The sequence below is a fragment of the Anolis carolinensis genome, chromosome 4 (assembly GCF_035594765.1).
Source record: "Anolis carolinensis isolate JA03-04 chromosome 4, rAnoCar3.1.pri, whole genome shotgun sequence".
In the NCBI taxonomy this organism is placed as follows: domain Eukaryota; kingdom Metazoa; phylum Chordata; class Lepidosauria; order Squamata; family Dactyloidae; genus Anolis; species Anolis carolinensis.
Genome location: NC_085844.1, coordinates 194,710,266 through 194,724,082, shown reverse-complemented (window position 1 = coordinate 194,724,082; position 13,817 = coordinate 194,710,266). Strand labels below are relative to the sequence as shown.

The 13,817-nt window shown below is 40.7% G+C and overlaps 1 protein-coding gene across 4 annotated transcripts in view; it reads right to left on the bottom strand.

Annotated features, from left to right (window-relative positions):
* Positions 1-1,716: 1,716 nt before the first annotated feature.
* Positions 1,717-13,817, bottom strand: part of scube3 (signal peptide, CUB domain and EGF like domain containing 3) — a 153,611-nt gene continuing 141,510 nt past the window's right edge. For all 4 annotated transcript variants that reach the window (XM_008109716.3, XM_008109715.3, XM_008109718.3 and 1 more), the window contains 5 exons: positions 12,369-12,530; positions 11,775-11,972; positions 5,840-5,992; positions 5,486-5,565; positions 1,717-4,425 (listed from right to left, as the gene is read on the bottom strand). In XM_008109716.3, coding sequence (XP_008107923.1) covers positions 4,276-4,425; positions 5,486-5,565; positions 5,840-5,992; positions 11,775-11,972; positions 12,369-12,530 — 743 coding nt within the window. In that variant the 3' untranslated portion in view covers positions 1,717-4,275. The remainder of the gene's footprint in view (positions 4,426-5,485; positions 5,566-5,839; positions 5,993-11,774; positions 11,973-12,368; positions 12,531-13,817) is intronic.

Sequence of the window (13,817 nt, the reverse complement as noted above, 5' to 3'; positions counted from 1 at the left end):
TTTGCTTAACATTGGATTGTATTTAAATATGTTTTTATGTATGCTTATTTTAATTTTAATGTAACTTTTTATGTTTTATGTTGTAGGCACGATGTTGTGCCGTTTGCAAGCTGCCTTGAGTTCCACCAGGGGTATAAATATGGCGGGATATAAATAAGGCGGGATATAAATATGGTAAATAAATAATAATAAACTTGTGACCCAACACTGCTTACTATTTAAAAGAACAATGCAATTAAAAACATACAGAAAGTAACTATTGAAATATAGTTAAAGTAGTTACACTGTGAAAACAATTCCCTTCTGAAATAAAATGCTATTAACAGGATAAAAAGCTTCAAAAACTGGCAGGGATGGTTTACATGGCCATTTCATGTTCCCTAGGCTTGGGACATGAGATGGCACTCACCCAAATTGGCTAGGGATAAGCAGAGCCGTCCTTAGGTATTTTAATGTAGTAGGCAAAGGTAATTTTTGTGCCCACCCCCGCAGCACGTGGGGTGGTGCCGCGTGGCGTGGGGTTCGTGGCGAGGCCAGGTCGCACGGGCTGCATGGCAGCAAGGCCCAGGCCGCGCCAGGAAGGACCAGGCCACGTGGGAGGCGTGGCCAGGCTGCGTGGCATGGGAGGCATGGCCAGGCCGCGTGGGCCGGGGCACGCCGCATGGCAGCAAGGCCCAGGCGGCCAGGCCACGGTGGGAGATGTGGCCAGGCCGCGCGGGCCGGGAGGCGTGGCCAGGCTGCGCGGGCCAGGAGGTGTGGCCTGGCTGCATGGGCCACATGGTGGGGGCAGGCTGCGCAGGATGCATGGTGACAAGGCCCAGGCCGTCCCAAAGGTGAAGGAGGGGGTAGTGCCACCCACCCAGGGGCGTCAACAGCGCCCCTGGGACGATGGCGCCACAGGCAAATGCCTAGATTGCCTGGTGGTTGGACCGCCTCTGGGGTTAAGTGATCCATGTACAGCTGCTTCTAGTTTTCAGATAAATAAATGTATACCTAGGATATACTGGCAGAAGCACACTAACAATTGGGAGAGACAACATGTAGAAGCAATACTGGTAACACGTTCTTCCATGAGGCACATTATACAGATTATTGTAGCTTCCATTAAAGGGGAAGATGACACCTGCAAGCATGGAAAGTTCTCCTATTAGCTGGCAAATGTTTTAGGGTTGTTTTGGTCATTTCAATTATAATATGCTTTTCTATTTATTATCATGTGCACATTCTTTGTTCTGCTGTTTATTGCTGGGGGTGGAAAGAGTAAAGATAACTTTTTGATTTTTTCTGGACTTTCAATACCAATATTACTTCCACTAAGTTTTGAAACTCAACTCTTGCTTTCTGGAAGCCATATAATGACAAGTGGAATGAGTTTCCAAATAGTTGTTGGAGGCTTTCATGGTCGGAATCACTGGGTTGCTGTGGGTTTTCCGGGCTGTATGGCCATGTTCCAGAAACATTATCTCCTGACATTTCACTCACCCTGAACATTCCACAGATATATAAACTTGCCTAGTTTCTAACAGGCCTCACAACCTCTGAGGATGCTTTTGGAACATGCCTGGAAACCTCACAGCAACCCAGTTTCCAAAGAGCTGTTAGAAATTAAAAAGAGAGAGCAAAAGGAGCACAACTGAACAAAACTCCAAGCAGTAGTAAACTCTAGGAATGTACAAACTAGGGGTAGAAAACACAAATCTGAAACATCAACACAACACCAAGAAATTCCATTTAATAATTAAAAAAGACAATACAAAATGCAAACTTTTCTTTTTACAAGTTCAGATACAATTTCTTTTAACAAGTGCAAATAACGTTATGGACTACACCTTTTTCATCATTTTTTTTTGGCAGGAGATAATGGACTGTGGTACACCTCCCAATGCAGTTATAAATATTTTGGCTTTGCTGTTTAAACATTGTTATATTTCCTATGTTCAGAAAGTATTTTCAGCTTTTTAAACCTTTTGGAATTTCCACATCTGATTATGACAGAATGAGAACAAGAGATCTAGCCAGAATTTTGGGAGAATTTTAGAGCCAAATTCAACTTGCATTTTATTTTCAAGGTTGGCTTCTGTTTGACCTTCTGCCTTTTTATTGTCCTCTCAATAAAGATAGGTATCTCTCAAATCCTATAATAAATACATATTGAAGAGGGAAATCTCCATCTGATGAGATTGTTGCCAAATGTTGTATTAGCTATTATGGTGAAGTCTGCTGCATTTTATTTACTTTGGAAACAATTCTACTTTATTACTGAAACAATTCCAGTATCTTTAGTTATACTATGGATCAAGGTTTAGATGGGAGAAATAGCAAGCTAATAATATTAATGAAGAAAAGCACCAGTGTCAGCAAATGGAGATTATCCTGTCCAAGAGGGTCTGGTGACAATTTGGATTCCTAGTTTCAGGTCATGGCTCAGAAAAGGCATCAATTACACCAGTGTAAGTTTGAAATTCCCCACTAGTATTTGCACTTGAAAGGATAAAGCGACTGACAGGTAAGATCCTACATGGAAATCTTAAACTGATACAAAGACATGTTGTTCAGGGCTAACATTAGCAAGGACTTCAAAGCCCTATTCATTCGTGGGTGTCCACCACAGAACATGCAAAGATGAGTTTGCCTTGGAGAAGGTGCATAAAACCTTTCCCTCTTCACTGACAATCAGGGTTTAAGAAAAATAACCTTTGGGTGGATTTCCCAAGGTACCGGAGCCTCAAGATCTCTTATTTTAGAAATCAGAGACTCCTGAAACATTCAAAAAGGGACCTCAAATCTGAATACTATCAAAACTTCCCTATCTCTATCAAGAAAATTTGTTCAGCATGATGGGATGGTTTGATATGAGAACAGATTCTTGACCAATTCTTGAAAGCTACTTGTGACCAAAACATCATTTCCAGTCAGCTTATGTCCTGAACCTTGACTAGTTAACAGGATGATTGAGTTTGCTCTTTAGGGTTTAAACTGGGATTTAGTTACTGTGGTTGAAGAAATCAAAAGATTTCAAGAGCTGAAAACTTAAGTCACATTTAGTCATCATTTCACCAACTCCTTGTCTGTATTCTTTGCTGTTTCATTATAACACATGCGCGCTCACTCACACACATTCTCTTTTCTCAGGCAGGTATAAATATTGCAGTTTCTAGTAGAAAAAAATCCCTCTAAATAATATAAAGACAACTCAAAATGATTGCACTTAATAATATGAAAAAGGTAGAAAGGAGAATATCCTAGTGCACAAACATTCACTCACTCCTGCCCTTCACACTGCTTACTCTTTTGTCATCACCGAGTTACTCTTTGGCAGAGATTGCAAGAAGTCTGAACTCATGTCACAAGTGTCCATGGGGGAAAAATCACATTGGACAGTCTTGCTTTTCACCAAGTTTTTCTTCCCCCTTTTCCAGACATCATTCCGTAAGAGAACGTGGCTAGGCCATGCTTTCTTCAAACACAAAAGTCAGACTCCACCATGAAATGATGGCCTTGTAGTCACTAAACTTGCCGTCACACAAACATGGGCCATTTTCTTTCATACTTGCCATCTCTCTCTCTTTTTCCTTCTGAACGATCTTGCCAAAATTTTATATATATTTATATCCTCTCTGCAAGACTGTGCTTGATGTATTTCTTCTTCTTTAAAAGCACAACAGTCTTAAATAAGGCATAACCTTCTGCATTCTGGACATCCTTTGTCCTCAGTTCTTCACAAGAGAGTTCAGCTGGACCACCTCCATCGCTTAGCAGCTTCTCAAAGTCCCTCATTTCACCTGTGTCCCAGAAACGGAGGCATGTCATGATGTCAGGGATGTTTCTGCTTTCTAGAAACAGTCATACAGAGAGGTGCCTCGACAGCCTCTTTGATAACTGTCCTGCAGCTCAAAGGGCTGCACATTTTTTGTGTATATGGGAGAAGGTTGAGATATGCCTGGAGTGACAGGTCCCAGTAAAGGCCACCTGTGAGAGAGCCTCACTTACTAGGACGTGTGATCCCCATCGGCTGAGATTCCAGTAGGGAAAGCACACGGGATGGGATTAAGTTCCTCGTGGCTGGTAGTTGCTCCTTCGGTGGATAATGTGAACAGTGAATTGGGGCTGAAGAAAAGCCAAGGAAAGACCAATGGTTAGAGACTTCTGCATATTGACAGACAGGATCAGGAGTGTATTTGTAGAAAAAGTCACTGGAAAAACAAGAATAAGTGTTAGAAAATAAGTTTTCTTGGCTGTCGAGGGGCCTAGAAGGCTGGTGCAAATGCCAAGGGGCTATTTGTAAGGTCTCAGAAAGCTGGAAACTTTGGAGCGGAGGAGTTTGATGAAGGAGCGTGGCAGCATCTCCTTGTGTTTCTCTGTGTATTTGAAGTAATTCTGTGGGTGAGCCAGCACATCAAAGAATGCTTTGATCAGCTTCTTGTCCTGCAGGAAAAACAAATAGAACAGCTGCATTAACCTTCAAGGCAGGGCTAGGAATTGGGTGCTTTCCAGATGTTGCTAAATTGCAGCCCTGTGCTAATACTATTTATTTATTACACTTATATCCCACCTTTCTCTCAAAATGGAATCCAATAATTCTAAAAGGATCCAGAAAAAAAGTGATTTACAAACACAAAAAGGTACTAAATGCCAATATTATTAAAGACTTTAAAATACTGAAATCATAGTTTCAATAAAATATTGAAAATACAGAGCACCACTTTAGATACATTCTACTGGTTCATAATTAAAACTGTTACCAACTATGCCTACGGAGGTGGTGGGACTGAGAGAAAACCCTCCCTTGAGGATCTTACAGCTTGCACTGGTCTACATAAAGATATACAGATAGTGTTTCAGATAGTCCGAATCCAAGGCATGTAGGGTTTTAAAGGTAAAAAAGCAGCACCAGGAATGTGCCCAGAAACAAACCAGTAGTCAAGTTGTTCCAACAGGGAAGTTCCAAAATCCCTGTAAGCAGCCCTGGTCAAAATACTGCAGCATTTTAAACGGACTGAAAGACTGGAGCCTCTGTAAAATAGTATCTATAAGCCCCATCCCAGAGAGACAACCCAAAAAGATACCATGGTTGATGATATCACAAGCCACTGAGAGATTCAGCAGAATTACAGGAACGCTCCTCCTGTCTAGTCCCTTGGGACTGGTTAGACCTACCAGAAGAGACAGATCTGAAGTTGTGTCTTAAATTCTAACAGTTGTTTTAGCTGTCAGATCTCTTCTGGTAGGTCATTCCACAGTTGTGAAATGACCAATGAAAAGGTCCTCTGTCTGGGTGGAGGTCGCCAGTTGGATTCTGGCTGGTTGGAATAAGCATCCCTCAGAGGACATCAGTGTCCTAAGGGGCGGATTGTACAGGAAAAGGCAATACTGTAGGTAACCTGGATGCAAACCATATAGGGCTTTAAAGGTCAAAACCAATACTTCACCATGGTTTGTTTTAGGCAAGATGTCTAACCCCAATAATGCAAGGAAACAGACTTGCCTTGAGGATTTCTTGGTGGTTTTCAGAAGCATATAACCTGCCATCTCGAACAATGTCCTCCACCAGCTGTTCATAATCTTCTGCATTGTTAGGAGAAAAAAGGTCAAGTAGACAGTGAGTAAAGAAATACAATCAGTAAATTCATCAATATTTACACATATACACACTTGTTAATTGTTTTAATCTTTTGGAATAGCACATTCGTCATTACTTCTAAATTCATATAATAAGAGTGCCATTCGACCAGGGGATGTTTTCAGACTCCATTGTCCAGAGTTTTTGCCCATGAATGAAGCAACATTTCCAGAGTGCAGGTTGCGTATTCACCTGCAACACTAGCTTCCTCCAACTTACCATCATAAGTAACATATGGAATCTGGAAACCTCTAGCACTGTTGGCTTCGCTAGTTTTAAAGTTGATCCACAGCTTTCGGGACCTGGCAGTGAAGGCTATGGGCCTTTCATAGGTTTGGCACGTCTCGTAGGTTGTGATTGAGGAAGGAGAGGCTACAGGGAAAAACACAACAAAACCAATGTTTGCAGAATGACTGCGTTAAAACAGCTAGGATGAGGAGGAAAGGTACCTTAGTAGTTTAAGCAGGACCTTTTCTACTTTTTTGCTAACATCTTGAGATAAAAGTAGGTGCATTTTTTCTGTTCTGGAGTCTTCCTTCCAAAGAAGGTAGCTTAACTGAAGACAAGGCTATGTCCTTTCTAAACTTAGGACAGACTACCTAAAGGGGCTATTTAGATTTCAGATTCAATAGCTTAATGGCTACATTTGAGGAATGCGGGCATGCATATCATATTTGTGGCCCAACAAGATTACACTTTCTAAAAGGAGAAAACACATTATGAAAGAAAACTAAACTAGGTGCTTCTAGTCTACCACTAGCAAAAAGTATATATTGTGTGGATGACTACTGGCCAATTTTCTACAGAGAAAGAAAAGACAGAAGAAGCAATGGAAATATACAGTAGGGTTAATTTTTTAAAAAATCAATCACTTATATCCCTGGTAAAATCCTGTGCGTGATTGCACAGTAAGAGTCTTGACTGAAAACATTATGAAATGCAGTGTAAATTGACAAAGTGTGATCTTCCAGGCTGCAAAACTGCAACGTCAAGCATTTTTATTGGAAGTTATTCCTGTCATTCTTCAGCTATCCTGCTGAAGGATGACAGGAGTTATTGATCAACCTTGATCTAGAAAATTTTCCTCAGGAACCCACAATAACCCCTTTGAAGGTTACAGAAAGGAAAATGTACATGCATTCCTTGTCCATCTATATAGCATAATGGGACAACTGTGTGATCAGCACAGGCTATTCAGCCTACATTTTTGTGGTATTAGTTTAAGAACCGCCCAAAGATATTTACCAATTTTGAGAAGGACTTTTAAAGCTTTCTTTGTTCACTCCTAACCTGCAAGTCATTTAGTACAAAAGAACTAAATATTCCTCAATATAGAACAGCCAAGCTGTCAACCTAAAGAGGTATCAGGAAGAGATATATGAAGAATAGCCCACCCTGAGTCCCCCCCAGAGAGATGGGGCGGGGATACAAATAATGTTGTTGTTGTTGTTGTTGTTGTTGTTGTTGTTGTTGTTATTATCAACACAACGACATTGTATGGCACAACAAACAAGATAGATATGCTGGATTTCGTTTCGCAAAACCACAAGTCGAACACTTCCCAAGTGTCTAGGACTGTGTGATGTATTTTCTGATGATGTGTGCAGATCCCAGTAGGGTGGCCTTTTGCAGTTGGCAGATGGTGATTTTGTCAATGTCTATTGTTTCCAAATGCCGGCTGAGATCTTTTGGCACGGCACCCAGTGTGCCCATCACCACCGGGACTACCTGTACTGGTTTCTGCCAGAGTCTTTGAAGTTCAATCTTGAGGTCCTGATAGCGGCTGAGTTTTTCCTGTTGTTTTTCATCTATGCGACTGTCACCTGGGATGGCAACATCAATGATCCAAACCTTTTTCTTTTCCACAACTGTGATGTCTGGTGTGTTGTGTTCCAGAACTTTGTCAGTCTGGATTCGGAAGTCCCACAGTATCTTTGCGTGCTCATTTTCCAATACTTTTGCAGGTTTGTGATCCCACCAGTTCTTTGCTGCTGGGAGGTGGTACTTGAGGCATAAGTTCCAATGAATCATTTGGGCCACATAGTTGTGCCTCTGTTTGTAGTCTGTCTGTGCGATTTTCTTACAGCAGCTGAGGATATGATCAATGGTTTCGTCGGTTTCCTTGCACAGTCTGCATTTTGGGTCATCAGCTGATTTTTCAATCTTGGCCTTAATTGCATTTGTTCTGATGGCTTGCTCCTGGGCTGCAAGGATCAGGCCTTCTGTCTCCTTCTTCAGGGTCCCATTCGTGAGCCAGAGCCAGGTCTTCTCCTTATCAGCTTTTCCTTCAATTTTGTCAAGGAACTTTCCATGCAGTGTTTTGTTGTGCCAGCTGTCAGCTCTAGTTTGTAGTGCGGTTTTCTTGTACTGGTTTTTTGTCTGCTGTGTTTTGAGGAGTTTCTGATTTTTGACTTCAATCAAAGCAGGTTCTTCACTTTGCTTGACATATTCTGCCAGGGCATGTTCTTCTTCTTTGACTGCTTGTTTTACTTGTAAGAGTCCTCTGCCCCCTGATCTTCTAGGCAGATATAGCCGGTCAACATCACTGCGAGGGTGCAGGGAATGATGAATGGTCATGAGTTTGCTTGTTTTTCTGTCCAAATTGTCCAGTTCCACCTGTGTCCAATTTATAATGCCAGCAGTATATCTTATGACAGGTATGGCCCAGGTGTTTATGGCCTTGATGGTGTTGCCTCCATTGAGCTTGCTTTTGAGAATTTTTCTAACCCTTTGTGTGTATTCTTTGCTGACCACAGTTTTCACATGTTCATGCTTGATGTTGTCCAGCTGTAGTATGCCCAGATATTTATAGGCCTCTGGCTGGTGACACTTTATTGTTTGGCCATTGGGCATATTTATGCCCTCGCTTTCAATGATTTTTCCCTTCTTCAATGCCACTGTCGAACATTTGTCCAAACCAAACTCCATATTGATATCAGTGCTAAAAATTTGGACAGTGTTGGTCAGAGACTGGATTTCAGTTTCCGTTTTCCCATATAGCTTCAGGTCATCCATGTACATCAAATGTGAAATTTTGTGAGAATTCTTAGATGTTTGATAGCCAAGATTTGTTTTTTGTAAGATTGTTGACAGGGATCATGGCAATAATGAAAAGCAGAGGGGACAATGAATCTCCCTGGAAAATTCCTCTCCTGATGTTGACAAGTCCATAGCTTTCATTTCCAACAAACAGTTCAGTTTTCCAGTGCTCCATCATGTTTTCAATGAAGGTGCCAACGGTTTTACAAATCCCGATGGCGTCCAGGCACTTGATGATCCAGCTGTGTGGGAGTGAGTCAAAGGCCTTTTTGTAGTCAATCCACGTCATGTGAAGATTAGCTTTTCGGCTCTTACAGTTCTCCAGAATCATTTTGTCAATCAATAACTGGTCTTTTGTGCCCCTGCTTTTCCGTTTGTTGCCTTTCTGTTCATCTGGCAAGATGTTTTTTTCTTCAAGATAGTCTTGAATTCTGTCAGATATGATGCCAGTCAGTAGTTTAAACATAGTGGGCAGACACGTTATTGGCCTGTAGTTTCCTGTTGCTGCTCCTTTTGCTGGATCCTTTTGTATCAGGTATGTTCTTCCAGTTGTTAGCCATTCATTGATACTTCCTTTCTGCAGCATCTCATTGAATTGTTGGGCCATTTTTCCATGTAAACTAATCAGATGTTTGAGCCAAAATCCTTGAAGTTGATCACTACCAGGCGATGTCCAGTTCTTGACTTTTTGCACTCGTTTGCTGATCATTTCAGTTGTTATTTCCATCAGTTCCATTTTGTTCTGTGAGAATTTTTCTTCAAACTCCTTTATCCACCCAGCGTTTTTGTTGTAGTTTTTATTATTTTCCCAAAGTTCTTTCCAGAACTTTGTTGTTGCAGTTTTCTCTGGCTTTATGGTTACTGTGTCTGTTGTTTGGTTCAGACTCTGGTAGAACCGTCTTTGGTCTGATTGAAACAGTTGATTTTGTCTGTACTGGATGATTCTGGCTTCATACCTTTCAGTTTTTCTGGCTGTTGCTGTAATTTGTTCTTTCACGATTTCCAAAGCTTCTTCAATTTTTCTGGTGTTCAGCCAGTACTTTCGGATCAGGTATTGCTTGATTTTGTCATTCTTCAGTTTCCTCTCTTTCATATTTTTCAGGTTACTTGCATCTGATCTAAGTTTCTTGATTTTCAACTCTAGCCTGACCTTCCACTTTGGTTTTCCAGTCGATTTTCTTTGGGGCTGCCTTGGTTGTAGGAGCCCAAGTTCTTCTGTTACTATCACTGCTGCACTGTAGGCAAACTGATTTGTTTGTTCAATTGATGTTATTTGGACAGTGGAGAGTACTGCATTCACATCTTTCATGAGAGGCGCCAGGTGTCTCTTGGGCACTGTTTTTAGAGTTGGGAGCCGCTTTCTTATTGCATTTGCTGCAGCATGAGCCATGATCTTATCCTTGAGCTCTTGTTGTCTTGCTGTCAAGGTTTCTGGTGGTTCAACAGATGTTTCAAGTGCTGGTTCCTCAAATTCTTGCAAAAGCGCCACACTTTCTTCTGGTTCAATCTGTTCCACCATTCCAAGTGTTGCTGGAGTCTCTGCTGCTGTCTGTGCTGTGGTCTGATGGTAATCTACTTTGCAAATTTTCTGGATTTCTTCGAGTTCAACTTCACTGAACACTTTGTTTCTGATTATGAATCTTCGTTGGTCAGCCAGTCGGGGTTCTGTTATCTGTGAGTCAGGGTACTCTTGTTTCCATAGCTGATGCATCCTTTTTTGGTAGCCACGCCTTTGAGGTTCAGATTTGTAGTAGCATTTCATAATTGTGCGGTTTTCTGGCATTGTATATTTTTGCCGCTTCTGTGACTGTTCATTTGGGTTTTGATGATTCCGTAGCCCACTTGTCGATGGATGTCCAGAATCAGCAGCATCCACCGCGGTCCTTTTTATCCTGGGTGACGACCGAGCCAGTATAGACTTCGTTTGGGTTTGATTCTCCATAATGCTAATGGGTTAGGTTATTATTATTATTATTATTATTATTATTATTATTATTATTATTTGAAACACAACAAGATGAGTCCACAGCAGACACTCTGCTGGCTGTTGTACTGGAACACACGCTGGACACTTTCCAAGTGTCTAGGGCTGTGTGATGTATCGGCGAATAATGCATGCAGATCCCAGTAAGGTGGCCTTCTACAGCTGGCAGATGGTAATTTTGTGTTCAAATGCAGGCCAAGGTCTTTAGGCACTGCACCCAGTGTGCCGATCACCACTGGGACTACCTTGACTGGCTTGTGCCAAAGTCTTTGCAATTTGATCTTTAAATCCTCATATCGTGCCAGCTTTTCTAGTTATTTCTCTTCAATCCTGCTGTCACCTGGGATTGCAACATCGACAATCCATACTTCTTCTTCTTCTTCTTCTTCTTCTTCTTATTATTATTATTATTATTATTATTATTACCCTTATCTTGGCAAGCTAAGACATCCCACTGAGAAAATAGGCAACACTGTGAGATGTACTGATTTCAATATTTGGTAATTTGGAACTGTTTAGAGAAAAAATAATATGTGGAAAAAATGATGGGGGGGGGGGGTTTGCACATAAAACCCAGTGTACGAAACAATGTATTTTTCACAGAAAATGCACTTTTTTTTTGCACAAAATCATGTTTTTGCACAAAATCCCTATATCTTTTATTCAAAATAATTTTAGAGTTACTTTTGTGGACTGCAACTCCCAGAATCCTAGAGCTAACATGGCTAGTTGGATAATTCTCAGAGCTATAGTCCAACTAGCGGTGATCTGAAGAATCTAGGCTTGCTTGCATTGAACTCTTTAAACATGACAATTTCCTGGAAGAAGGAGTTCCTGCTTTTCTCACTACTATTCTGCAACAGCACCACTATAAATGATTCTATAGGTAGAAGGGATCATATGACAACTGATAGCATAAAGCTGCTGACTTGACTTGGTATTTACTTATTCAGACATCATCTTGATAAACATAGTTCACTTTGCTTAATCACTCACTGGAATGGATAAGGAGACAAAGCCTCCTCTTATCCCCAAGGTTGCTGCAGTCCAGAATGTTGGAAGAAAGTCTAAACTGGTTCCCATTGCCCCACTATCCTCTGCATACCCTCAACACAGCATTTGGTTACCTACAGTTTTTCCGCATAACTAGGACATCCCCACATTCATCCTCAGATGGCAGGAAAATTTCAGGCACCACAATAAGGATCTTGCGCTTTGGAGGAGGATTGATATTCCAAGTGCATTCCACATTTGCAGGATAGTTTCCAGGGTAATTTGGAGACTCAATATAACCAGTGTACTCGCCCAGCTCCCCTCCACACTGACGGTCTGGAAGGAAACAGACACAGATGACTGTGACATGAATAGGGAACACACTGTATTTGGTTGTAAAAGGTAAACTATCCTGTTGCTGAGATGTAACAAAGATCAGTGACAAGAATTTGTCTATGGCAGAGCTTTCCAAATTAAAACATGTAATTTATTGCTTATTTCACAAAGAGTAAGAGGTTTCTAGGTTTCTAGTTAGGTTTGTGTGACACACCTACACACACTTTGGAAACCTCTGGTCTATAGACATGTCTCCTGAGAAACTGGAGAGAAGTTTATTTTCATAAGGAAAAATAAAAGCAAGGAAATTGAGGTAGTTCCAAGTAAGTCACATCCATATATAACAATGCTTCCCTCCCCTCAATTTTTACATCATTTAAAGAGAATAAAGCATACTTTTGCATTGTGACACAGAGGTTGAGCCATCAAAATCTGTGGTGGTATTTCCAGGACATGTGATGCAGTAGTTCTGACGAAAGTCTGGCTGGTAGGTGCCTATAGCACAGCGGATGCAGCGATGGACAGTGGTGTTATAATAATGGCCCGGGGAACATTGAACTATATATTGGAAAGAAAAGAGAAATATCAAGGACATTTTTTAAAAATAATAAAACCAGGAAACATTACTGTAAGTCAAAAATCACTTGAAGTGTTAAATGTAATAGAAGCGGTGGTGATAACATGGCCTCACTAATTATGTCAGAATTCTATATAGATCTAATGGCTGGTGATAGAGAATCCTATAGAAATGAATTATTTCTGGCCCAGAAATATCATAAAGTTGTACTGGAGGGCCTACAAAATGCCTAGAAGGGACATATTTTGTCAGAAATATGTCAGAAATGTAAATGAAATTGCAGATACCAGCCTTGCAGATATAGGGGTTACAGGAACAGAAATATATTCCCAGTTACATCACCCATGGGTACTCATAATGTCGATCTTATCTTGTACATGTTATGTCCATACATTACAATACAATATGTGTGTGCCTCTCTGATCTTATTCTTTGCAAATTAGATGGTTGATAAAGCTCAAGCACACAGTCACAGAGAAATCATCACTGATTTGTTATTTTACTTGTCCAATTAGGTATGTTACTTTTTCTAAGAGGATCAGTTTCCAAATTCTATTGTCTTAGTTATCTACAGATTTTTTTATTTTTTTTATTTATTACAGTACCTGTATCCTGCCCTTCTTGCCCAATAGGGGACTCAGGGTGGCTTACAATAAAACACATATATAAAAATAATACAAAACATTCAACCAATTAAAATTAAATACATTAAACATTCATAAAATATACATATAAATATACAATTGGCGCATTTCAAGTCTGAAAACTGGGTCTGTCATTGAATTCTAAAGGATGTGGTAGTAATTGATGCTGTTATTGATCGAAGGCCTGGTCCCACAACCAGGTCTTAACTTTTCTGCGGAAAAGTTAGCGTTAAAAATTAATATAATAGCTGCATATTAATTCTCCTTGTGAACTGTCTTTTATACTTGATATTCATCATGTCTGAATATGGATCCAAATAATAACTTTTCTCATCTATATAAATAAAAATGTAATGTCTGTCTGTTAGGGACTGCATATCTCCCAAACTATCCCACTAAATGCTATGAAATTTGGGCACAACATAGCATTCGAACTGACGAGTGTTTTAAGCCTACTCTCACAAACCTGACCCACCTGAGAAAGGTAAAAACAAACTCCAAATGAATGGCCAGTCACCTCCACCCTTAGCTACTGTCCTAACATATGGCTCCTCTCCTTAGCAATGGCCAAGCACTCTCCTGCTCCCTTAGCAACCATCGTAACAGACGCCCCCTCCCTTTAGC